Raw genomic sequence first — 25,685 nt, forward strand, 5'->3', positions numbered from 1 at the left:
TTGAATATTAATTTATATTGCAAGGGAGAGGGAATGTTAAAGTGGGGAAGTCGTGGTACAACTGTACAAGACATTGGTGCAACTGCACAGAGTACTAGGCCATTTTGGTCTCCTCACTTAAGGAAGGACATACTTGCATTGCAGGCAGTTTGGAGAAGATTCACTTGGCTGATTTCCAGGATGAGAGGATTGTCTTGAGAAAATGTCTTGCAAGTTGAGCCTATGTTTTTCGAAAATTATAAGAATGAGAGGTGATCTTGAAACATATAAAGATTCTAAAGGGTAGATGCTAAGAGGACATTTTCTCTCATGGGGTAAACAAGAATCATGGGACATATTTTAAAAATGAGTCTCCAAGTTGGAGATAAAGAGGAATTTCTTCTCCCAGAGGGTCCTTATTTGTTGAAGTTAAATAGGTTTTATATCCACAAGGAAATCAAGGGTTATGGGCACTGGCGGGAAAGTGAAATTGAGACTACAATCAGATCAGCCATGACATATTGCTGAATGGCCTACTCCTGCTCCTGGTTCTTAGATTCTCATGAGCCATACGAAGTAGTCCACTGGACATGGAATTGAAGATATTTGTACATTATATCAAGAGGAAGAGCAACAGTCATTGGAATCAACATTGACGTGGCATTTGAGAAGAGAAATACGGGAGTCAATGTGCCATGTATGGTTACTATATCCATGGTTTCTTTTATATAAATTTTGTCTTGTTTCCCTTCCATTTTCCCTAGTAACTACACAAATCCTCAGAAAAAATTCCACAAACTATTTGTTTAAGCCAAAACGATGCTCATGCAGACCCCATTAACAGAATGCTTTTTAATTTAGAAACCATGCATCAGGAACCAGGCAAAAGAAGAACTGAAGACTAAGTGACTGCAGCCTCCCTACCTCTGGCAACATTGATAACCACACAGCCAGTTGAATTCAGTAGCTCAGGGACAGGCATTTGGGGGAGAGTTACAGAGAATCCAACTGAGGAATTGATATGTGGTGAGACACAGAGCACAGGAAGCTAAAGGACACTGACATATAGACTCTGAAAAATGTCAGCTGCTAGTTACAGAGCATATGGATGATAATCTCAAGTAGCGTTATAAACTCAGCACATTAGAAGAGCATTACAATAGTCATACAAATATGTGGCAGAGGGCTGAGATAGTAAGGAAGTCTAGCACATTGCTGTGGACCAGCATCTGAGAGAGACTGACTGCACGGCATCCTGGAGAAAGGGCAGCTGCTGAACCATCTGCAAACCTTTCAGTGCTTCCTTTCCTCCATACCTTGAACTGCACTGGGGACAATGAACTGAAGAAGTAATAAAACCATCATGGCAAAAACAACTTATTTTTGTACAACATCTTCAAAGTGTAAAGGCTGCCCAAGCCTCTTCACCGGAGCATTACCCAACAAAATTTGACATCAAACCCTGCAAGAAGATTTTAGGATGAGCTGAATGATCTACTCCTATGCCTATGTTCCTAGCCTGGAGGTAATGAAGGCTTGAATGAGTTTCACAGGCAGATAAGCAGACACTGAGTTGGAGTCGGACAATGCTACAGAAGTAGAAATAGGCTTTCATCCTATTGGGAGTTCATGTACGTGAACTCTGCTTATCAAATCAGCTGTAATTTCAGAGAACAGAAGCCTTTATGCATCATATAAATATGAGGGCTCACATTTAGAGCTGTTAAAGACACATGAAGACAATCAATAACACTAAGTTCTGCAGAATCAGGCAATTTTGTCAAAGCTTACCTTGTGTTAAAATGTGTATGCAGAAACTGGTCATGAAGTCCAGCTGGGCAATGCTGGCATTCATACACCACAGCAGCCTTTTCTCACGCTCCACATGCCTTGTCCCTATTTATTTGCCCTCTCAGTTACATTTCTGGCTCCCTGTCAAGTTGTCCTGGCAAAGACAGCGATGGTGCTTGCCTTATTCAGGAATGTACAGCAAACTGCTACAAGCAAACCTACAAAAAATCCCTAGAGTGCTCTGGAGCCAGTGTGTAGAAGTTGAGATTTGTAGCAACTTGTCCGAGATGTCAATGTTGTGAAGTCTTAGGGCAGACCTGTGTGCCGCCTCTGAAACTTCATTATTGAGAGAGACCTTTGAAGGTCCACTTAGATGCTGGATGTGTACAGCTGAGATGGTCTGATTCTATATGATGCTACTTAATACATCTGCAGTCATCTCAAAACAGAGGCAGCTTTGTTTCTCCCATTGTTTCAAATTATTCACATGCATGACTTTACAATACCTACAGCAATCCAACTTTCTGCGTTCACATAAGCTCATTCATAATGAGCAGTTGCTTCCTATGGTTTAATCAGTTTTCATCCCACCTCAGATGGCTGCTTTCTGACCATGGGAACGAATTACTTCTGTACAAGGACATCAAAAGACTTATGGAAATCTGAATATATCATACATACAGAGCTCCTATTGTCAGCAAGTTCAGCTAGTTCCTCAGAGAACGAATGAATTCACCATGACCTAGATCTTCAAATACCCTCATCAATTCTTTCCTATCATACTGAAATTATCTAAGCTATTTATTGCTCCCCTTTCATGATGCTGACTGTTTATTAATAGAATTTGTTAAGCTCACATTAGTTCACAATGGATGCAAGAACTCTAACCTCCTTTTTAAAGGTTGGTGTTATGTTGACTAATCTCTAACCCTAATCATTATTCCTTGCCTCAATTGATCCCTAAAGATAGAAATACATGACTAATTTTGCTTGTAACTTGGTCAAGTAACTATGATCCATCCAGGCCTGACATCTTGAATTACATCAACCTCCTCAGCCTATCCATCACCGTTCAATCGAAAATTGGTATTTTGTTTTGCAACTTCTTCCATTTCCCCCAGGTAAATTAAGTTCCATACTGAAGAAATTCTCCAGGAGCAACTAAAAGAATTAAACTAGTATATTTGCAATCCCTTGATATATAACCTTTCAGTTAGTTTCACATTTCTTTTTCCAGATTCTTGCTGCAAATATGTTCCAAGAAGTGTTTGATTTTTTTAAATATCCCTTGGTATCTTAACCTTATTTCATAATTAAGTTCTCCAACTAATTCAAGCTCCTTGTTGTGTTAAATACAGCTCAGTTCACTTACCTGTAAACTTCATAGTCTTCTTTCTACCTTTTGTTATCTTTTGTCCTTTGTGGCGTACTCAGTTAGTGTACAGGATTTCCAAACATTATTCACTTACATTCCATACTTTTGTCTTCTGACTGTGCTGCTGAATTTAATTTCTTTACCATAACCCTCAGAATCTGCCTTCTAAAGTTGGATGCTTCCAGTGCATACAATTTTTCTCTCATTGTACGTTTAACCTGATAATGCAGCACTTAGTGATTACCAAAACGTTCTTGGAATCTGACCTGTTCTAGTATTTCCTGGTTTCTACTTATCAGTTCTGATTGCAACTCTTGTTCCTTGGGTTCCTAGGACCAAAATTCAATAGTGGTCAGGTTTATAGCTTCACTCCCATTGTATTCTTTGTAAGATTTCCAATCTATCATTTGCAAATTGACATCATCTATTAAAAAACTGTCCCTGTATAAAATTTCCCCTCCTAACTACATAATTGTTAACTTTCTTTTCCCCCTCACCTTTCTCATCCCAAGTCATAAGGGGTAGAATTTTCCCAAAATTTGTCTGAGTGTCAGATTCAGACTAAACACCAGTGTGTATTGATTCAGGTAGACAACCAAGCTTCCACTCCAGATTTCCTGGCACTCAGTGCACACAGAATGTGGTGGCGGCGTGGTTTGCACCATCACCCTGGCAAGGTGAAGCCTGATAAAGCTGACAAGACTGGTTCTAGAGATCGAGGTGCCATGTTTAAAGGGCATCCTGATCTGCACCAAGAATGAACTCACTGCACAAGCATCGGATGACACCCCCTCCCTCCTGCCCCACCATCATACAAGCATTGAGGCATTCATTATCGGTACTAATCCCCCAGCCATGCAAGCATCAGGCCATTGCCCAAGTCAGTGCCTGGCGGGCATATCCCTCACTACTTGGGGGCTATACTTACCTGCTTGCACGCCACCAGCCTGCTGAAAATAAGTAGTGATTAGCGTCAGCATAACATTGTGCTGGCTGGGTGGAACGATAACATTGCTACTTCCGCCCTCAATGTAAGTCCACTAGTGATATTAGAATATATTGTACGATATTCTAATCATGCTCAGGCCATGATTGTGTGGCCAAGGTTGCTACTTTACTTGTAGCTCCACCAGATAGCTCCATCTGATAAATGTACGCCTCTAGTCTCTTCCAGGTTGAATGTTCCAGCTCAATGAAATAATCGGTGTTCTTGTGAAGTTACCCAACTTCTGCCACTGCTGAACCAGGTCTTTTAGATTGTATAATAACTCCAGGAGTCGGTTGTGAAGGAACCACGCTTTCATTGCGCAAATGACAATAAACAATAACCACAAGTCTGTAGTGAACACAACCACTTCCAACCAGGACTAAAAGATTAATGGGCCCTCATAGGGTCTTGCTTTATGCAAGGCTTGGTATATGAGCTCTACTGGATTGGCTCATTACCAATCCCCAGGAGCTCACATTCAATGACTCCAATTGCAAGATCAATTAATGATTCCCAGTGCAAATCATGGGGATTATTACAAATGGCCACAGTATTATACCCTCTCTCTCTAGCAAGTTCTTATAGGTCACCCATTTTACTTAAATAATTCCAAGAATTCATATATAGAAATTTGAGGTGATCATCTCAAGCACTCTCTGAACTATGTTCCTGTATCCCAATATTATTCCTTGTGTGTTGATATCCTTTTGCTCCACACACTTATTAGATGATGCCTGAAGTGTAACCATGGCAGATAACATCTGACCATAACATCCAGCTTCACTGTCATTTCCATTGTTAAACTATATTTCGCTTATTTTTTCATAAAAGGCTGTCACGTTTACCTCATCTTCTCCCTGCCTCATTAATTTCAATTCTTCCACATTGTCTTATTTACCTTCTCTGCAAGGACAGTCAAGTTGGCATTTGTTTTTTTCAGCAGAAGCCTACCCCAGCTACACGACATTTTCCTGCCCTAGCACTTACCCATAGCCCTGGAATCTGAAACACTCCCCTCTATACTATCAAGAGATTATTACTTGAGCCTTTGCACTTCATTTTAAGAGTTAACACAAAGCCTTTTCACAAGATCTTTAATCTAGTTTTTCAAATATGAATGAGCCAATTTTGTTTTTTCGATGATTGCCTTGGTTTTCAGGATCCACAATCACAGTTGTGAAATAAGGATAATGCATTTGCTGAGGCATGCCTCTTCAGGCCCTTTGCACTAACCCTACCAAGATTTGTAGGTTTAGGGCGAGTTCCATAATTAAAATAGCATCAGGAAACTAGGGGTGAATGAGTGCTGGGTCTCCCTGGAAGAAAGCTATTAATTCCATCAAAACTTCATAGAATCCTACAGTGCAGAAGGAGGCTATTTGGCCCATTGTGTGCGCACTGCCCACAATCCCACTCAGGCCCTATCCCTATACATTTACACAAGCTAGTCCCCACTAAGGGACAATTTAGCATGGCCAATCCACCTAACCCACACATTTTTGGACTTTCTTTGAATCCCAAACTTGTGACCAAATCTTTTGGGATACAATACATCAAACCCATTTTACAAGGTCAGATGGGTCTGACACGCAACACTGGCCAAAGCCACACTTGGCCAATTCCTAACATTTGGTCCTAAAGAAGGCACAGCATATAAAAATACAATTTTATATGAAATATTGTATATATTTGAAAAGGAAATTTTCACAGGGCTACGGAGAAAGAGCAGGACAGTAAGGCAAATCATATAGCATTTACAAGAGTGGCATAGGCACCAGGGGCTAAATGGTCTCCTTCTGTGTGATAAATGGGTCAATTATACAGTCATCTTGAGGAATGAATGTTCAAAATCATGTTGTTTATGGATAAACTGTCACTTGTATAGAGCTGAATGGTATTCATCCACTTAAAATTGACGAGCAGTACAACACTTCCATTTATTGAAATGCTGAGTTTGATGGGCAATGAATCATCAGGTTGTGCCACATTGCATACAGACGTTACAGGTTCCTGATACTTTTATTTCCAATATTTACACCAACTTCCTTCTCAAGCATCCCTAGAATGACCTCTCATATTTTATCTCCATGCACTAAAATAAAATACCCAGCAACATAAGATTGAGTTCAACTTACTGCCTGCTTCTGTTCCTCTTCCTACATAAGTCAGCATTTGGAATAGGAAGAAGAAGAAGAAAAAAAAGAGAAGATAGATTATTAGACAATAGAAAGATATCTGCACGTGAAAGGTAAAGATGAGTATTCGGTAGGACTTCATACTAGGCTGAGAAAAAGATCAGTGCAATCAGTTAATAAGATAGATAGTAGTATCATTTACACATCTGTTTACAAGTTGAACAATTCACATTTGCTTTAAGAAGCATTAACTTCCCCAGCTGCATCCATCTCCACCCTCAGAATCTCCTTTCCACTGCTCACAACGCTCTGCAAATTGCTCAGCACAATGTTAACTCCGTCACCCTTTTCAGGGTTCTGAAAAAGCATGCATTTTGCTCCCGAACATCTACCTTTGCTGTTTTTGCAGCAGCAAGGAAGTAGACAAGCAAATCCAAACTTAGCCATTCCTTGCTCCCTATGAAGTATTACAGACATAAACACAGACCCAGAACAACAGCGGTCAAAAGCCTGCAGTCCAGCCACTCAATGAAAACAGTGCTCAAAATGCGCTTCAAAAATTAAAAACTGTTGAAGTACAATTTATGTCCCAAAATTAAAACTGGTAGAATATTTCCAAAAAGTAACAATTTTTGCTGTGATATACAAGGTTGGAACAATAGCCCCTCAGTGAATGATTGAAGCCATTCAGAACCTTCCACAGCCATGCCAAATTCTGAAAATGCATCAATATGCTACCTGCAAAGAAAATTTGAACTCAATCCGCAATCATTCAATTTCTGGCCTCTGTTATTAATGACAAAATTCTATTTCTCTGCAGGACTCTCAGAAAATTTTTTACATAAAAATCATAGCGTTACCTTCTTTTCATTTGTTTAATAGTTTGAATAACACTTACACGAAAAGAAACACTAAAACAGAAAATGCTGGACGTATTCTGGAGGTCAAGCAGATTTGTGGAAAGGAAGATCAAATTAATATTTCAGGTTGATCACCCATCATCAGAACATCAACCTGAAATGTTTACATTATTTCTCTGAGCTGCAGAGTATTTCGGGCATTTTCTGCTTTTATTTCAGATTTCCAGCATTTGCAGTATATTGCTTTTGTATACTGAAGAGGCATGATGGTAGACATTGGTCCACTACCAGCCTATATTTCCTAAATTGTTTCATGAACAGAAGCACTAGTTCACCTAATGGTGAAACTGATCAATTTATTTCTTGATACCCGCGTGGCATGAAACCTGGAAATGCTTCATATTTCATTCCTGACATTTGCTGATCACACCGATCTCAGCTGGGTCAAGAATTTATAAATTACAGCTAGCCTCAGTTGATCTAGACTAAGGAAGGAAAGTATCAGCCATTGGTATTGTGGCTCAGTGGAAACATGCTCACCTCTGATTCAGTAGGTAATGGGCGTTCCCAATTCTGAGAATTCAGCACCTAACTCACTCTAGTTCAGTGCTATGGGAGATCTACACTATCAGAAGTGATGTCTTTCAGATGTGATTTAAAACCAAAACCCCATCTGATCCTTGGGTGGAAATAAAAGATCCTATGGCATTATTTCAAAGAAGCACTGTGGAGTTCTCTACATTGTCATGGCCAATATTTATCCCTTCTACTTCCTTTCCTCATCACTATCGCTTCTGGAACAACTGGAATATTTAACATTTAAAATACGAAACTGGACTTTGCTGAATAAATGGCCTTCCCTTCCTCATCTCACAGATAACAGAACAAAATATAGTTTAATAGTTCATGAGATGCAGTTCAGAGATTGAGGACAAAACTCAATTTATTTAACTGGGGCCTCAACAGGGGAAGATGAGTGCGATCATCCAAATTCAACCAATACAGGAAGCAAAATTGAGAGTGTTGTATAGAGCATTGTGAACCAGCAGGCTGACCTGCAACATGCTAAGTTTTAATATGCGAATGTAATACTGAAAGCAATACAGAAAATAATATTCAAAATAGGGTGGGCCTGCCAGATGATCAACATCACCATACATGCCAGAGGTTGATCATTCCATTAACTTGTGAATATTATCTATCAGTTGGTGATGGGTTTCCTGTAAATTATATGATGTGATGAGACATCAGAAGAGAAACACTCTAATTAATCTTTAGGACTCGGTGACATAACAATATAAAAGGTTAATGATGACTATTGGAGTAGGAAGAATACTATATTACAGAAAATGTCTATATATCATTGTCAATCATTTACAAATAAAAGCTCATAAGTTGCCAGTATTGTTGAGTGACAGTAGAAAGAAATTACAGTAAGCTGCTAATTCTCAAATTGAATAATCCAATTTTTTGGAGAATTAAGAAACCAATCTAAAATAAGAGTTTTATACAACTGAGGATTTCTCTGCAATGCTGCATTTTTGAGAAAATGTAGCCAACAATGTTATTAGGACTGGCTAGTGCTTTCCATAAACCAGTTAAAAGAGGATCTCTGGGTACATCTGAAGAATTCAACCAAGTCCACACCAATAAAACTAAAATTACACTCAGAGTAAAAACCATCTGTTTTAAATAAACCCATCTGTGGATCAGGTACAAAGCAGTGAAGCAAGAAAGGGTGGGGTGGAGCACAGGATCACCCAATCACATTCAATGACACCTGTGAACAACGAGTCAGGACAAGGTGAAGCTTGGGTGTGAAGATTGATCATTGACTTCCATAGTGAAGGACTGTTGGTGCCATGCAGTGCTGAGTAAAAGCTATAGTGTCTTCCAGAGAGACACGAGAAAAAAATTAGAAAAGGGCTGTATAAGGACACAACAAGAAAAGCAATGTGCATTATACAGCACCTTAAATGTCATAAAACATCTTAACAAAGCCATTTAAGGAGATAATAGCACAAACAAAAATTTGGTCAAAGAGGCAGGTTTTAAGGAAATGTTTAGGATGTTTAACTAGAAGAATAACCATACAGTTTATAATTTATTCAATACCAATACACCAGTGAAAAACTACACACATGAATTAACACAATTGTGCAAAGCATTTACTTAATTTAACATGTTCCATTTGTTCCTTTTTTATCAACAGCATATAACTTTGTCTTAACATATTCTACAGTAGACAAGGAATAAAATAAATTTTTGGAAAAATAATAAAGACGATTGGATGGTTCACTGTGCTATATTTTTATTCTTGGACCAAAATTCAAAAGCATTCTTAAGATGACTGAATGAATAAAAATCTCTTCTGTTGGGTGTTGTGTGAAATACGTTCAGCTGATTCATTAGGTACGGGTTCTCCACACTAAATGGCAATCTGATTCACAGATGCCACAGGGAGTGGGAAATTGACAAATTAATCAAATTAAGGGAGGTTCTTCTGAGGTTATTGAGTGCAAGAATTTAAGAGTTTTACTCTGTGTTTAATCATGAGCAGAAACTTGATACTGACCAGAGTGCCAGAAGTGCAGAATCTTAAAATCCCAGGATACACACAATACATCTTGCTACAGTGCCAGACCCAAACCCCCAGGATACGTTATCAAGTCAGATTAGACCCCAATTTCTTTTTGCATACAAGTGAGGATAGGATGCTTTGCTCCAGGTGTAATTCCAATGACAAATTTGAGTTACGTTAATCAAAACAAGCTTTATTCATAACATAAATATAGCTCAAACAAAATTAAACAGTATGATTCTTAACAGTTGGACAATCTTTAAACATGGAAAAAAAATCCCTCTAATTTCTAACTGATCACGATTTCAATTCCATGTCAGCAACAATTTTCCATAGATTTAATCCCACTTTAAATATGGTTAGCGAACCCAAGCATACTTGCTTCACAGTGGAGTAACAGCCGTGAAGGTTCTCGAGAGACTTTTCAGAGAGAGAGCAGCCTGCAGGCATCCAACTATAAACAGTCCTCTCCAGCCACTGAACTAAATTGAAACCGAAAGCTGTTTTTCTGCCACAAGGGGTCCTTTCCCATTAATGAACAAAAGTCCCTCAAGCCTTCTGCTAAATAAACGCCACACAGCTAAAATGAGTAATTATCCTGCTTTGCAGCATCTGCTGAATTCCTTCCAAACAAACTGATCCCCCTGTAAAAAAGCAGTCCCCCTAAAACATAAAATATATCAATAACACAGCATCATCACAATCTCAAATAACTAAACATCATCCAAAAATAAAGTTAAATATGTGCACCTTTATTAAATACACATATACATACAATTAAACAGTGCCAATTTCTAATATCCCTTGGCGATACTTCCTAGCTTTTTGTTTCAATATCAAAAAAATACTGTTGGGGCAACTAATTGGATTTCAACCTCAGAATTTATGGAACAGGCATAGATGATTTTCAGATCTTTAAAGCAGTGTATGTTGAAATGTCTTTTGTGCTGAACATGTTAAAAACGATGTCATGTGAGCTAATTCTGAAAAAACCCTCAGGCATTTTTAGACGTGTTTAGACGGTTTCATTTAAATCATTTGTAATGCTGAGATTTAAATACATCTGTACCTCAGTGAAATGATACATAGATCCAGGAAGACATCATCATGCTGTGTGGATGTATGTACATACAACTATATTCATGTAGGTCTCAGCATGATTCGCACAACTTAAAATGGAAAGCTAACTCCATACTTTCTGATTTTAAGTCATCTTTGCCATCAAAATCTAAAAGCTTGCTCATTGTTTGTTGATAGTTTAGCAGCTCAGGATATGCAAAATGATGGAAATACCTTATAACCTTCAAAACTGATAGGAATCACTGAACGTTTTATCATCTATTCATCTTCATGTGCCATGAATAAATCAATGATGATCAGAGAATAAACCAGATTCTGACAATTTATTCTGTTTTCCTATTCTCTCTTTCTTTTCTGAAGCAGGTGTGCCTAATTTTGTTCACACCCAGTCTTATATGATCAGCTTTACCACATGGTTGTGCGTTCTGTGTGATTGAGTTATGTTAAGGACCAATGTTCACTGTTTATTGTTAGATTTTACAAGGGAAGCAGCCTAGGCACCAATACCATTGGTCTCCAAGATGACAATAATGGCAATAGCTCACACCATGATAACACTGTTGAAACGTGGGTAACAAGCCTAACTTTTAATCCTCAATTTTTGAAAATTAATCAGAATTAGTGACAATGTAAAAATTCTTCACGTCAGTGTTTGAATTCTTTTTGGTGATCCCATCCAAAATTGCAGCTTGTAAATGGTAGCGGAAAAGGGAGCAAGAGAACAAAAGGTTTCAGCAGTAGCAGATGAACCAAACTATGATAGAGATGTTTGATGTTTGAAATAGAAGCCTTTGTGACAGAGAAAGCTTAGGGGTGGAGAGTTCAGCAAGATGCCAAACTGTAAACAATCTGGATCATGCTGATTTATTGACCAAGGAATAAGATAGAATTGGTGGTGAGGGCTGAAAGACAATGACTTCAGTCTTCTCAAAGTTTAACTAGAGTAAATTGTGGCTCATTCTGCCCAACCATCTACCTCTGTTCTGCAATAAAATGACCATTGCAAAGTCTCCATCAATATTATTATTAACAACTGACCGAAAGTCAAATGATTTCAAAATCATAGTCACACAAGCAGAGCAGATTTGGGTACTGCAGATTTGGGCAAGGTGGCACAGCGGTTAGCTCTGCTGCCTCACAGCACAAGGGACCTGAGTTCAATTCCGGCCTCAGGTCACTGTCTGTGTGGAGTTTGCATGTTCTCCCCATGTCTGCGTGGGTTTCCTCCCACACTCCAAAGATGTGTGGGTTAGGTTGATTGGCCATACTAAGTTGACCAAATGTCAGGGGATTAGCAGGGTAAACTTGTGGGTGACAGGATTAAGGCCTGGGTGAGACTGTGGTCAAGGCAGACTTGACAGACTGAAAGGCCTTTTTCTGCAGGGATTCTGTGATAACAAAGGGTTCACCTCATGATCCCTCAAACCTTTCCGTCACTTAAAAAACTCAAGTCAGGACTGAGTGTGACAGAATATTCACCTGTCAAGAAACATGAACACCATTTGCAATTGATGTTGATCATTGCCTTTGCTCTTTGATTTAATATTCTCCATTGTCAGTACTGCCACAATACACGAAGTGAACAATTTATTGCAGCAACACCAGCAAAAGCACTGTGCCATCCAATGAATTTTACTACTGAGAAATAGAGCAACAGCAAGCTCATGGGAATAACATTACTTGTCATTCTCCCCAAAGCAATGTTTATTCTAATTCTTTTTTTGTGAGTGCATTGGTGATTTCTTTAAGTGCATGGTCTCTTCATTTTTTTTTGGCAAGGCCAAATTAAAGGGGCTGAATTCAGCACAGCCTGTGTAGGGACTTTAAGGAACAGAGAATAAAAGTAAGGAAGTGTTGCTGTAAACATACAAGGCATTGAGTGAGATCACTCACTGCATACAATTTTGGTCCTATTTTTTGAGGAGGACTATTGTGCCATTGGAGGCAATTCAGGGAAGGTTCATTAGATTGATTCCAGAGATGAGGAGTTTGTCTTGTAAAGAGAGATTGAGCAGTTTAGGCCTATACTGTCTGGAGTTTAGAAGAATGAGAAGAGATCTAATTGAGGGATAAGATGATAAAAAGTATTGACAAAGTAGATATGGAGCGGATGCTTCCACTTGAACAAGAAGTCAGAATTTTAAGATAAGGGGTAGCAGATTTAAAACAGAGATGAGGAGAAACTTCTCTCAAAGGGTGGTGTATCTGTGGAATTCACTACGTCAGAGTGTGGTGTAATACCGGGACATTGAGTAAATTTGAGGAGGAGTTAGACAGATTTTTAATTAGTGATGGGTTGAAGGGTTATGGAGAATCAGGCAGGAAAGTGGAGCTGCGGCAGAGACAAGATCAGTGATTATCATGGCGGATCAGGCTTGAGGAGCTGAATTCCCTATGCCTACTCCTCATTTTAATGTTGTTCTACTCAGATTGCTACCCAGCTTAATGGAAACATTTCCTGCAAGTCACACATCAACTCAGCTTAAAGTATTGTTATTCCAAGATTGTTTCCAGATCAAAATCCCTGGCTAACACTTTTATGGAATCACTATTATGAAATAACACGGACTATAATGGTTCAAAAAGATATACCACCACTTCCTTAGGGCGCCAAGGGAGAAGGAATATGCACCGTCTTATCCGAATCACCAAATCCCAAGAACAAATACAGGAGGACAAGGTATTCAGGGCTGTGTACCCAGTGAAAAAAGTGAGCATTATTGCAGTATCACTCACTGTAGTAATTAATAATTTCACAGGCTTGTGAAATGAAAATCCACAGCAGTAAGAAACAAACGCCTTTATAGAGATTATTGCTGGCAACAGACACTGTTTAGCCAGGACAACTCTCCAAGTGTTTACTTAGCTGAAGGGCTTTCATTGCGGCTTTCCTAAAGGAAATGATGGCTTTAGTATTTTGTGGGGGATCCCACTGCAAGTCTGCAGGGAGATCAGCTGGAGCTGCATTAAGAGAATCAACACAGAATTTCAGGGCCATTAACACACCAACACTGGAGCTCTGTGCACCTTTAAAACTTCCAATATGTAGACTGCAGAGATGAAATATCTGACAGTGATATTGCACATTCTTAGTAGACAACATGGCTGTGTGCAGACAACCGAGAAGGAAACTGAAACGTTGTAAAACAAGGTTCAGAAAAGATCTGAAGAGGAGCTATCGACATATGTTGAAGCAATGATATAAAATCACCCAAATTTGCAGCTATTTCTGTGTTTTGCCTTGCCACATCCTGCTCGGTGCTAAGCACGTTTTAGCTGTTGTGCTAATTCAGCTCTTCACTGAACTGCTAGGAGACACACAAAAGGACCATGGGTGGCACCCTCTACCAGGGACTGTCGGACCTCCTCCCATATCACCTGACGATGCATAGCTACATTTTGCACGCTTACTGAATGGGGGCGAGAGTTTGAGTCCCAGTATGAATCTTGTCTCACCATTTCCTGGTTCAGCATGTCACCACAATTCCTCAGATGGAAACCGTCCCGTGCTTAGCCGAAGAGTTCATTCCATTGCAGAGGGTACACAAAAAGGCAGGTCTAAAAAGGCCTGCATAATTATTTTTGCAATTATAATCTAATGAATTAATAATGTGAACAGCAAATTGGTAAATGAATTACGTGAATGCCAAGAACAAAGCCAGGGCAGAACAATAAAACAGGGGAATAAAATCCACTATCCACACAGGAGATGAAGGATTCAGTCTATATTGCAGCAGGGAACAATCCTTACCTTCAGCAGCTTCATTAATCCTTCAAGCTGCACCATCAGCTCACGACGACTCTCTTGTAAGGCTGACATCCGCTGCTCCAGCTCGTCTTTTCTTTGCCTGTTGAATGAGCAGACAAAGAAATTAAGCCCTCGTCTCTCTCAAAAAACACTGGGGAATTCAAGCACTCAGACTGTCTGGTTCAGTACCAAACTGTGTATCGGAAAGGCAGCTTCAGCACTCCACTGCGACGCAAACAGAAATAATGCCTCTCGTCAACACAGCTATGATGTCTGATGACAATTCATTCATTAAAGATGATTTTTGTACCAAAAAGATTGTGTGCCTTGTTTTAAAATGCTCTACACGTGCACTGCATCGATAAATTGGGATTAAAAATGTCACATCCTGTTAACGCCTGTTTAATGATAACCAAGAGTAGTATCTCTTTTCTGATGCTTTGTGAGCACCGCTGTTGACATGTCGCAGGTGTGCCGGTGGAAATTGTCGAGAAAAGAACTCCTTTTGCAAGAAAAATACAAATAACAGTTGACACGCTGAAAAGAAATGAAGCCCTTTCTCCCCCAAATACCAGCAGATTTCAGTTTGTGAAGAACGAGCTGGTTCGTTACTTATTCATGAGGACAGACACTGCTGATAAAAAATCTGCTGTCATAAGCCAAATTGTCTGGAGTGTGGATCGGAAAACAAATCCTAATTGAGAGCCAATTACCAGAGTTGGGAGGCACACGGCCCATTCCTCTCAAAATCGCTCTGAAAACCACTCATTTACAATTTATTTTTTAAAATGGCTACATTTTTAGAGTGATAGAACAATAATTAGAAACAACAATTTAAGAGATTCGTGAATTGCTTTTTTCATTATGAAAAGCCTACATGTTGTTACATTAAGGGCTTTTGTGCAGACTTTTAAATTGTGGACAATTATAAAGAATGTTGTTTGATAATATATCTTTAATATAAAGATATATTCACAAACTTTAATATAAAGATATATTAACAAACTGGATTCATGCCAGGTTGCAGAAGAGATTATTTCTAGCAGTCCTTGTTGCGTTTGTGTAGGTATTGCACACACAAACATTGGCCCTTTGCTTGTCTCTCACTTTTTCTCGATAATACAATACTGATGGAATTAATCACTTTTCTGCTGCATCTCAAAGCAACGTACATATCTCACACATTCAGATCCACACACAAGGACTTGCAATAGGGTAAATCACCACTTTTCCCAAGCTAGTAGGCCATAATTTTGTATAAACTGTAGACTGTATAAATTTGGTTTCAAAATGTTAAGAATTAAGGAACAAACATGAAAAGAAAACAGGGTTATACTCCAACTATAACTCCAGCAAAGTTCTAAATTCCAAACCAAATTAAAGGTTTGTCTCAACTGTAGCAATAGATTTACCATTAAACTCTGGGATGAATCATTGCTGGGATTGAGAAAACCTGACCTGTGCACTTTCACGTCACCAAAGCTGCACGCCCGACTCACGTGTGACTTCATGTGTCTTTTCACTCAGGTGTCAGATTTATAGAGCATGAGGCCTGCCTTGGCTCCCAACACAGCAGCCAAATTCCAAAGTTGTTTAAAGGCTCCCTAAACCTCATTGACACCTACCCAGCCCCCTCCATGCCCCTCAAATTACAAATGCCCCATGCCCCATATATATCCCCATGACGTTAAAATTGAATGGTCAGATGTGCTTTCACATGCGCATCTCCAGTTTTTCAGTCAATGAACCTGCCCCATATATATCCCCATGCGTCCTCCATTCTTGCTCATATTTAGTCAACCAGTTTGCACCATGTATATTCCTCAAGGGCCATACAACAGCAAGATATTTTTAAATCATTGGAAAAACATGAAACCTCTAGCAATCCAAGAAAATCCTGAATACTAACAGGAATCTAAAAAAAAACACAAGGGGAAAAACCTTATAATTCTTGAAATGCTGATTAGGTTTGTGAACAAACAAGGAACCTTATCAAAAGTATATTTTTATTATAAGCACCTAAAAGTTTCAGAAGTTTTAAGATTACCTTCTGAGCAAAATGTTTTTGAAACCCAGCCAAACATTCACAGGCAAAATCCTGGCAGCACAGCTGACTCTGAGGCCCAGCAATGAAGCCAAAGAAAGTTGGAGTGAGGGAGGACACACCCCCATTTTCAGGGTACCGCTGCCATAAAGCAGATGGGTTTATAGATCCAATTTAAATTGATGGCTAGGGAGAAGATAAGTGGATAGGAATTGGGGGATTGGAGGTGGTGGGGGGGCAGTATTTTGGACATCAGGGGCCAGTGGGTGGCATTTGGACATTTGGGTGGAAGGGTTGTATTGGGGGGGGGGGGGGGGGTGGAGGGGTTTGTGGAGTATTGGGGGTTTGGGGAGGAGGTTGAACATGTGGAGGCGGGGGCGCGGGTTAGACACAAGGGATGGGTCTCAGGTTGAGGGAGCGGGAGTAGGGTCAGGTCAGCCTGGTAAGGGGTTGAGATAGGTTTGGGGGTCAAATTGGGGTGATCCAGGGCAGAGAAAAAATTCAGCTAGCTCATGGGATCAGGTCACATTGAGGATGAAAGTTGGTGATCGGGGGAATTCTACGGGAGTTCAGCTGGTGGGGTCATCCCATATGGGGACTGATTTGAATATTAGTTACCCAGAAATCAAAAGAAGTTTTATTTCTTCTAATTTTTTCAGAGTAACTATTACTGTAGCCTTGGTAGTATCATACAATGTTTGTGATTTGAATCGCATTTTTGAATGGCTCACGGTGTAGGGCAATTACCCAGGGGAAGTTGTACCTCTGGACATTGGCTGTGTAAATGCTTAGCTGTAAAGTTCTAAGAGGGGGATCAGAAAATCCCCCTGAAATAAAAACAAAGTTCTGGAAAGACTCAACAGGTCTGGCAGCATCTTTGCAGAGTTAACATCTTGAATCCAATATGACTCTTCTTCGTAACTGAAGAGAGGTAAAATTGTGTTTGGTTTTATGTTATTGAAAGAGGGAGACAGTCAGGTCAAAAAAAAAAGAAAGATCAGGGATAAGTTAGAGAGTGGGAGAGGAGAGCCAAAATATTAATTCTAAAGATACTGTCAGTCCTACTGGGCTTTTCATTGGGAACATAGGAATTTGGAATTTTCCAGCAGTTTCTGTCCTTAACTGCTAAGGTACAACAGGTTCATTGACTGAAAAACTGGAGATGCGCATGTGAAAGCACATCTGACCATTCAATTTTAACGTCATGGAGCTGCACTGTTGCATCACCAGAGTGGTGCTCTTGTATAGGTAAATATTGGGTTGTGTGACAACGCCTTGACCAAAAGGGATATGACAGCCTGTTACGGGAGTGCCTGACACCAACAAATCTAAGAATACCTCTACTGCAGGCCTACATTTGTAGTAGAAACCTTTTGAACATAATCCATAAACACATGGATAGGCTAAACTATTTACAATTTGCAGTGTAGTTTATAGTGGAAGTGGACAAGTTTAAAAAGATCGGTGCAGATGACATCCAGCCAGTGGGTAAAAGCAGAATTTGGAGCAGGAGCCATACTGGAGTCCCTGTAGATTGGAGGGTAGCTAATGTCACTCCAGTATTCAAAACGGAAACGAGAGGGAAAGCAGGGAATTATAGGCCAGTGTGCCTAACATCAGTAGTGAGGAAAATTCTCGAATCCATCATCAAGGACTTTACAGTGGAGCATTTAGAAAGCAGTGGTAGGGTCAAACAGAGTCAGCATGGATTTATGAAGGGGAAATCATGCTTGACAAATCTGTTGGAATTCTTTGAAGATATAACTAGTAGAGTTGACAAGGGGGAGCAGTCGATGTGGTATATTTGGATTTTCAGAAAGTGTTTGACAAAATCCCGCACAAGAGATTATTGTGCAAGATTAAAGTACATGGGATTGGGGAAAGTGTAATGAGATGGATAGAAAACTAGTTGGCAGAGAGGAAACAAAGACGGAATTAATGGGTGCTTTTCAAGTTGGCAAATGGTAACTAGTCGGTGTCACAGGGATCGGTGCTGCGACCCCAGCTATTCACTACATTGATGAATTGGAAAAGGGAAGAACATGTAAAATCTCAAAGTTTGCCGATAATATGAAGTTGGGTAGGAGGGTGAACTGTAACGAGGATGCAGAGATCCTTCAGCATGATCTGGACCGGTGGGTGAGTTGGCAAATCAAAGGCAGATGCAGCATAATTTGGATAAATGTGAGGCTATTCATTTTGGAAGCATGATGGCAGATTACTACTTGAATGGCTGTAAATTGGGAGAGTGAGTGTGCAGTGGGACCTGGGTGTCCTTGTGCACCAGTTGCTGAAGGTAAACATGCAGGTGCAGCAGGCGGTAAAGAAAACAAATGGTATGTTGGCTTTCATTACAAGATGTTTTGATACGGGGGTAGGGATGTGATGTAATTATACAGGGCCTTGGTGAGGCCCTGTATAATTACAATATCCTGTGCAGTTTCCTATCAACATCGTGCGCAGTTTTAGTCTCCTTTTCTGAGAAAGTTCGTTCTCTCGAGGAGTGCAGTGAAGGTTACCAGGATGATTCCCGGAACGGTGGGACTGATGTATGAGGTGAGATTGCTTTCACAGGAGTTCAGACAAATAAGGGGGTATCTCATAGAATTTTATAAAATAGGGTAGATACAGGGAGGATACTCCCAATGACAGGAGAGTCCAGAATCAGGGGTCACAGTCTGAGGATTCAACGTAGATCATTTAGAATGGAGGTGAGGAGACATTTCTTCACTCAGAGTGGTGAGCCTGTGGAATTCATTATCACAGGAAGTAGTTGATGCTAAAACATTGAATGCATTCAAGAGGCAGCTAGATATAACACTTGGGATGAATGGAATCAAAGGTTATGGGAAGAAAGCAGGATTAAATTTTTTGAGTTGGACGATCAGCCATGATCGTAATGAATGGCAGAGCCGTCTCAAAGGGCCAAATGGCCTCCTCCTACTCCTAGCTTGTGTGTTTCTACAGAGGAATTATCACCAGCAGGAAGTAAATGTAGGGGTGGTGTTGGCGCAGAGCAAATGTTGGTCAGAGGAGAGAGGACACATCCGCTTTTCAGCGAGATATTCTTGCCCCTTCCGCCATTCAGAGATATCAACCAGAGAATTAAAAATGAACTGAAAACCTCAACCTCTATTTGTCTCTGCTGCCAGGTTTCACTGACAGATTTGTCACCAGATGTGCCTCACAATCATTTCCAGTAGAAATAAGTAATGTCCTCGGGCCATGACTTCTCCGCTATCTGTACCTCTCCACCTGCTTAGTGTAGCCTCTGCCAAATTGAAAGTCACACTCTAATCAGTATTCACAGCTCACAGTTCTGCCTCCACTAGACCACAGGGAGACTAGACACAGACTGGGCAGCAGCTTTGCTGCAAAATGACATCTATCCATCTGGACGATCCTGACTTGAGCCCAGTGAAACCTGGGAATTGCCTCACTGTAAAAGGCATGTGTTTTCATTTGTTCTTCTTCCTTCTCCTTTATTTTGACCGGTGCCATCTAGAAGTTGGTTTATGTTCCAATCTCTAATTTTGAGTGAAAGGTCCATCCCAAAACATGGGCCTAACTTTCATTTTCCTCTTCAGATGATCATGTACCTATGTTTCCGGTTTTACCAAACACGTCCAGCATTCACTGTTTTGTTCTCCTTTTCACGCGTGACAATTTGGTAATTAGCCACAGGGGTCCACTGGTCAATGAGAAGAACAATAGGATGCGGCAAATGGACCTGCTCTGGTGCAATGGGATGCTTTGCTGACCTTGTACACAGTTGGCACCACTCAGAAATTAGCAAAGATGCTTCTAATTCTGAAATGACTGAACTGGCTTTAATTTTATATGGTTCTTCACTGGAATTCATTTAAAATAGTAATGTATTTTTTCTGGGGGTGAGAGGTGGGGGAGGGCAAAACGAGTATCTCAATTTGTGCCCAGCTTCTCTTTTCCAGTTCTGCGCTCACCTCTACAGCTAGGTTTAGACAGAAAGCAGGTCAATCGAAGGGCAGGGGGGACTGAGTTTTGGCTGCCATGTGACCTTAATCTCCTGAGTACTGGATTTGAAGAACCTCTACAAATTTGAATCCTGTAATCTAAATTTAATCAGTCAGCAGGCAGAGCAATTATTAAAATCATAATCATCTTTCCTAGTCTTGCTGATCTCTGGTGTCACTAACAAACCCTGGCATGGAACATGTTGCTCATCAGAATTGTACAGAGTCAAATTTTCTTCATTTCGTTGCCTGCACTGGCAATTACTTCTTCCGATGGGGGGATTATTTTTTTTTACTAGCAATGTACCCTGTGATAAAAGGAGTTGCTTTTATCACAAGGTACATTCCCAGTAAAAATAATCCCAAAGCTGTATATGTACAGGTAAGGCTTCCAGTTTAAAGAAGGTTTTATCATTTCTGCCCTCCCAAAAATTTCTCTGTCAATGACATGGGAAGTTAGTTTCTGCTTCATTGTTGGGGGGTGGTGCTGTGAGGCAGGAAGTGCAGGGGGAAGGAGTGTCAGCTGGTGATTACACAGTCCCCTTGGTTATTTTATCACATTGGGAATTCTTCTTTCTTGAGGAACCGTTTTACTAAAACATTTTGGCGAAGTTTGTTCAACTCCACAGTGCTGTTCCTTTCTGCTCAATGCTTATCCATAGCTGTGATACAATCAGCACATTTTAATGTTAACATCTTTCATTCAGCTGGGAAAGGGGGAGGGGAGGGATGGCGGATAAATCAACCAGCAGGAGGCTTGATTAAGATACTTTATGGTGCCTCATGCCATCTGGTGGTGCAATTGACAACTGAAAATTCACCTGACATACTATATAACTGAGGTTCCAACACAGAACAATGGAGGGATTTGAACCAAGGATTCCAGCTATGAGAAGAAAACATCCACATAGATTAAAATAAAGCTTGTTGTTGTGTCTGATCAGCACACACTAAATATCTAATGGCAGAATGGGCTGAATGGAATCCTCCGTGCTGCACTCCTTTGTGCATCAAAAAGATCTTCTGTTTTCTGGAGGGTAATACCTTGAAGGAGAAGCTGTCAAATGTCCCCATGCAAAAGCCTCTTGAGAATTGTTTGGGAAGTTTCAACTTCTATTGGGTAATTATCCTATACCTGGAACCCTCCATTTTAAAGTGGAGACTTTGGATGAATCTAATTCACTTAGCACAATAACAAGCCAGGAAAATTTAGAAGGATTAAAGCCTGTTCTAACTCTCAGCTAATTATACTACTAACCCCTGCTAACTCCCTCCTGGATCTGTCGACTCCCACTCCTTGACTACCTGATTGCCCTACCACTGCCCTCCAATCCACCGACCTACCCAACTATCACCCCACCCTCAAACACCTAACTGACCCTCCTCCGATCACTTCCTTACTTCCCTCCCTGACCTGCCCTCCAATCACTCGTCCCCTTCACCCTTCCAACCACCCCCCCGGCCACCGTAACCCCTCAGTCACTCATCCATCCACTCAATCATTAATACACTGAGAAGCTTGGGTACCTTCAAACACTTTTCAAAAATTAATTATTGGGATGTGGATGTCGTGGACTAGGCCAGCATTTATTGCCCACCCCTGATTGCTCTTCAGAAGGTGGTGATGAGCTCTCTTCTTTAACTGCTGCAGTCCATGTGAAATAGGTACACCCACATTGCTATTAGGGCCTTTGATTATGGTAGCCAAAGTTGTAAAAAGGGGGTGAGGTTTTCAAAGAGCAACACCATCAGGAGATTTAACAGAAAATAACGTGTGCAGATAAGTGGGTAGTTTTCTGTTTGATCAGCATCACACACAGGAGCTCCAATGCTGATTGGAAGATTTGGGCCTTTATTTTGTTAGAATTGAAGTAATTATAAATTTCACTGCTCTCTGCAGGAATTGCCACTTTGTTAACTTGGCGATTGTTGCAGGACAAAATATCTAACCTGACAATAGCCAAACCTTACCTAAGTAGCCTCAGTTCAGCCAATAGGGTAGGATTCTGCTGTGCTTTCTCTGGGGTTGGTTGCGAGGCCTGCTCGTGTTCTAATCTGAGACGTTGGATTTCTTGAAGGATTTCCCTGAAACCAAGAACAGTTAGAGTTACTCCGAAAGACAATACCATCATTTCACAAGTAACTATGTCTGCAAAACAAGGTTTTGTACTTTCTCCAAAAATAGACAAAAAGACAATTACAAGCCAATAGGGAGAGGGATTAGTCACTGTTCTTATATTAACTGTAAATATGAAATGTTTCACAACCATTCCATGAACAGACTTACATAGGGTTTGCATACAAAATATGGCACAGAAATAAGCCACTCAACCCAACCACGCCATGCTGGTGTTTATGCTCCACTTGAGCCTCCTCTCATCTTCCCCCATCTAAAATCATCAACTAAATCCATCATCATAACCACCCTTTCCCTTCTCATTCAAATACTTCTCTAGCTTCCCCTTAAATGCATCCATATCAATTCACTTCAAACACTCCCTGGGGTGGGGACTTCCACATTCTTTCCACGCTTGGATAAAGGAGTTTCTGCTGAGTTCCCCATTGGATTTCTTGGTGACTATCATCTATTGTTGGCCTCTAGTTATGCTCTTCCCTGCAAGAGGAAACATTCTCTCTTTATCCACATTAACAAAACCTTTTGTAATTTAAATATCCCTGTTAGGTCAACCCTCAGCTCTCATTTTTCAAGAGAAAAGAGTCTCAGTCTATCAAACCTTCCCCGATGTATATACTCATCTATTTCTGGTATCATCCTTATAATTCATCTCTTCCCCCTCTCCAGAACCTCTCTAAATATTTTATAGTATGATGATCAGAACTGCAAGCAGTAATCCCAGTGTGATCTAACCAAGGTCTGTTACAGGTTCAGAATATCTTTTCTAATTTTCAATTCTATCTCTCCAGAAATAAAGCCTGGCACTTGGTTTGATTTGGCATAACTTTTAATGTATCTGTACTCCAAAATGCCTTTGTTTCTATACCGCATCTAGACTGACACCTTCCAAGTAATAAGTTACCTCCCTATTCTTCCGACCAAACCTGACCTAATTTTAAACATAACAGTTAAAGCTCTTAATAAAATGGCGTCCCTTGTCTCATCTACTACAAATATACTCTAATTGTTGTTGCAGAGAGAAATGTGAGGAAAACTCAGCTAGCACATGCAGCAACATCAAACTGCATTTATATCACAGCTCATACATAAAGGTCCCACTGCGCTTCAGAGACATAGTCAGATAAAATGAAACAGGTTCAAAGAAGAAGATAGTAAAATGATTCAAAGAGATAGATCTTCAGGAGGATCTTAAATGGAGAAGTGGTTGGAATAGCTGGAGGGATTTAGGGATCAAGTATCTGGAAAAATGGCCACTTTGGGCAGAGGAAGGGGATTCACAAGAGGGCAGATTCAGCAGGACTCTTCAACAAGAGCTCTGAGGAAAAGGAGGATTTGAATGATTTGGATGACTTAAGGAGTTCACAAATATGGAAAGATAAGGCCATGAAATAAGAATAAGCATTTTAAATTGAAAGTGTTTGGGTGCTGGTAATGGGTAAACAGGAACTGGTGCAGAACGATTCATGGACAGGAGTGTTTTAGTTGAAGATTACAGAGTGTATAGAAAGGGAGGCATGTTGACGATGATAGTATTAAAATGATCAAGTCTGGAGGTGGGCAGACATAGATAAAGGTTTCAGCTGCAGGGTGTTCAGGCAGGGTTGAAGGTGGGTGATCTTAGAGATGGAAGTAAGGCTTTTGTAATGGAAAGAACACAAGGTCAGAAGTTAATGCTTTTGTTGAATAGGAAGGTAAGTTTGCAAATGTCTAATTCACCCAGGATGGAAGTCAAGGAGCAGGTACAGAATTACTGTGGCCAGGATATGCTGTTTGTGACAGGGCTGGAGCTGAGGGTTTCAATATTTCCAACTGGGAAAAATAATGCAATTCTGGATGATGGCCAAGAGAAATTATTTGACAGCAGGGAGGTCAAGAGAGGTGTGGAGCAGTAGAATTGGATGTTACCAGCATCTCATTTAGTTATTAAACTCCAGTACACATTCACTAAATCAATGGCTTTCGTACTTCCTCGTTTTAAGGATTCTGGCGACCGAATCTGTCTTTGGAAAACAACAACAACAATGAAAAATTATATTTCCACTGCACTTCCAACATAATGGAACATCCCAAGATGCTTCACCGGAGTATTAGAAAACAAGGAAGCTGCTTTAATTATGGGGAGCTCCAAGTTGCAGCCTGATCATTGTGACACCATTAAGCTGCAAATAAACAGAGTGCAGCTCTCATGTTGGTGGAATTGTTCAAGTAATTTAAATGTGAAATGCACCTTTGGCTCTTTATTGATAACAGAAATATGGAGGAAATCATCAGTTTATGAAGTTCATTTTGCGTTGCAATAAGCCAGCCATGTGAAACTATACAGTAGAGGAAAGCACCATGAGGTGTTTTCACATCCTCAGCTAAATGTGAACCTACATTTGTTTGGCTGGAGTTACACTGCACACTGTGCCACGATGATATCTGTTTTGGGGATTACAAAGAACATCAACAAGGGTTAACAATCCAATTTTAAGTTTGTAAAGGGCAGCACGGTGGTCAGCGCTGCTGCCTCACAGTGCCAAGGGCCCCGGGTTCAATTCCTGGCTTGGGTCACTATGTGTGGAGTTTGCACATTCCCCCCGTGTCTGTGTGGGTTTCCTCTGGGTGCTCTGGTTTCCCTCCACAGTCCAAAGATATGTGGGTTAGGTGGATTGGCCATGCTAAATTGTCCCTTCATGTCAGCAGGACTAGCTAGGGTAAATGCATGGGGTTATAGGGATTGGGCCTGGGTGGGATTGTGGTCAGTGCATACTCAATGGGTTGAGTGGCCTCCTTCTGCACTGTATGGTTCTGATTCTATGATATACAGTACTGTTATTATTGTTTTTGTTATTTATATAGAATGCTGAATCAGAATAAAATTGTTCCATTTGATAAACTAATAACCTTTCAAATTGTCCCATATATCGTGTATATTATTCAAAAGCGGTAAAAATGTCACAGGGAGGTAACACACCACACACTGGGGTGGAGTT

The 25,685-nt window shown here is 40.3% G+C and overlaps 1 protein-coding gene across 5 annotated transcripts in view; it reads right to left on the reverse strand.

The window, feature by feature from the left end:
- dtnba (dystrobrevin, beta a) overlaps positions 1-25,685 on the reverse strand; it is a 427,082-nt gene that overhangs the window by 84,983 nt on the left and 316,414 nt on the right. For 4 of the 5 annotated variants that reach the window (XM_080192276.1, XM_080192275.1, XM_080192274.1 and 1 more), the window contains exons 15-17: positions 22,545-22,658; positions 14,541-14,637; positions 6,269-6,289 (exon numbers count right to left, since the gene is read on the reverse strand). In XM_080192276.1, coding sequence (XP_080048402.1) covers positions 6,269-6,289; positions 14,541-14,637; positions 22,545-22,658 — 232 coding nt within the window. The remainder of the gene's footprint in view (positions 1-6,268; positions 6,290-14,540; positions 14,638-22,544; positions 22,659-25,685) is intronic. The other variant, XM_080192277.1, reaches the window with a different exon arrangement.

The sequence above is a fragment of the Carcharhinus amblyrhynchos genome, chromosome 7 (genome assembly GCF_965287045.1).
Source record: "Carcharhinus amblyrhynchos chromosome 7, sCarAmb.v2.hapA, whole genome shotgun sequence".
Classification (NCBI taxonomy): domain Eukaryota; kingdom Metazoa; phylum Chordata; class Chondrichthyes; order Carcharhiniformes; family Carcharhinidae; genus Carcharhinus; species Carcharhinus amblyrhynchos.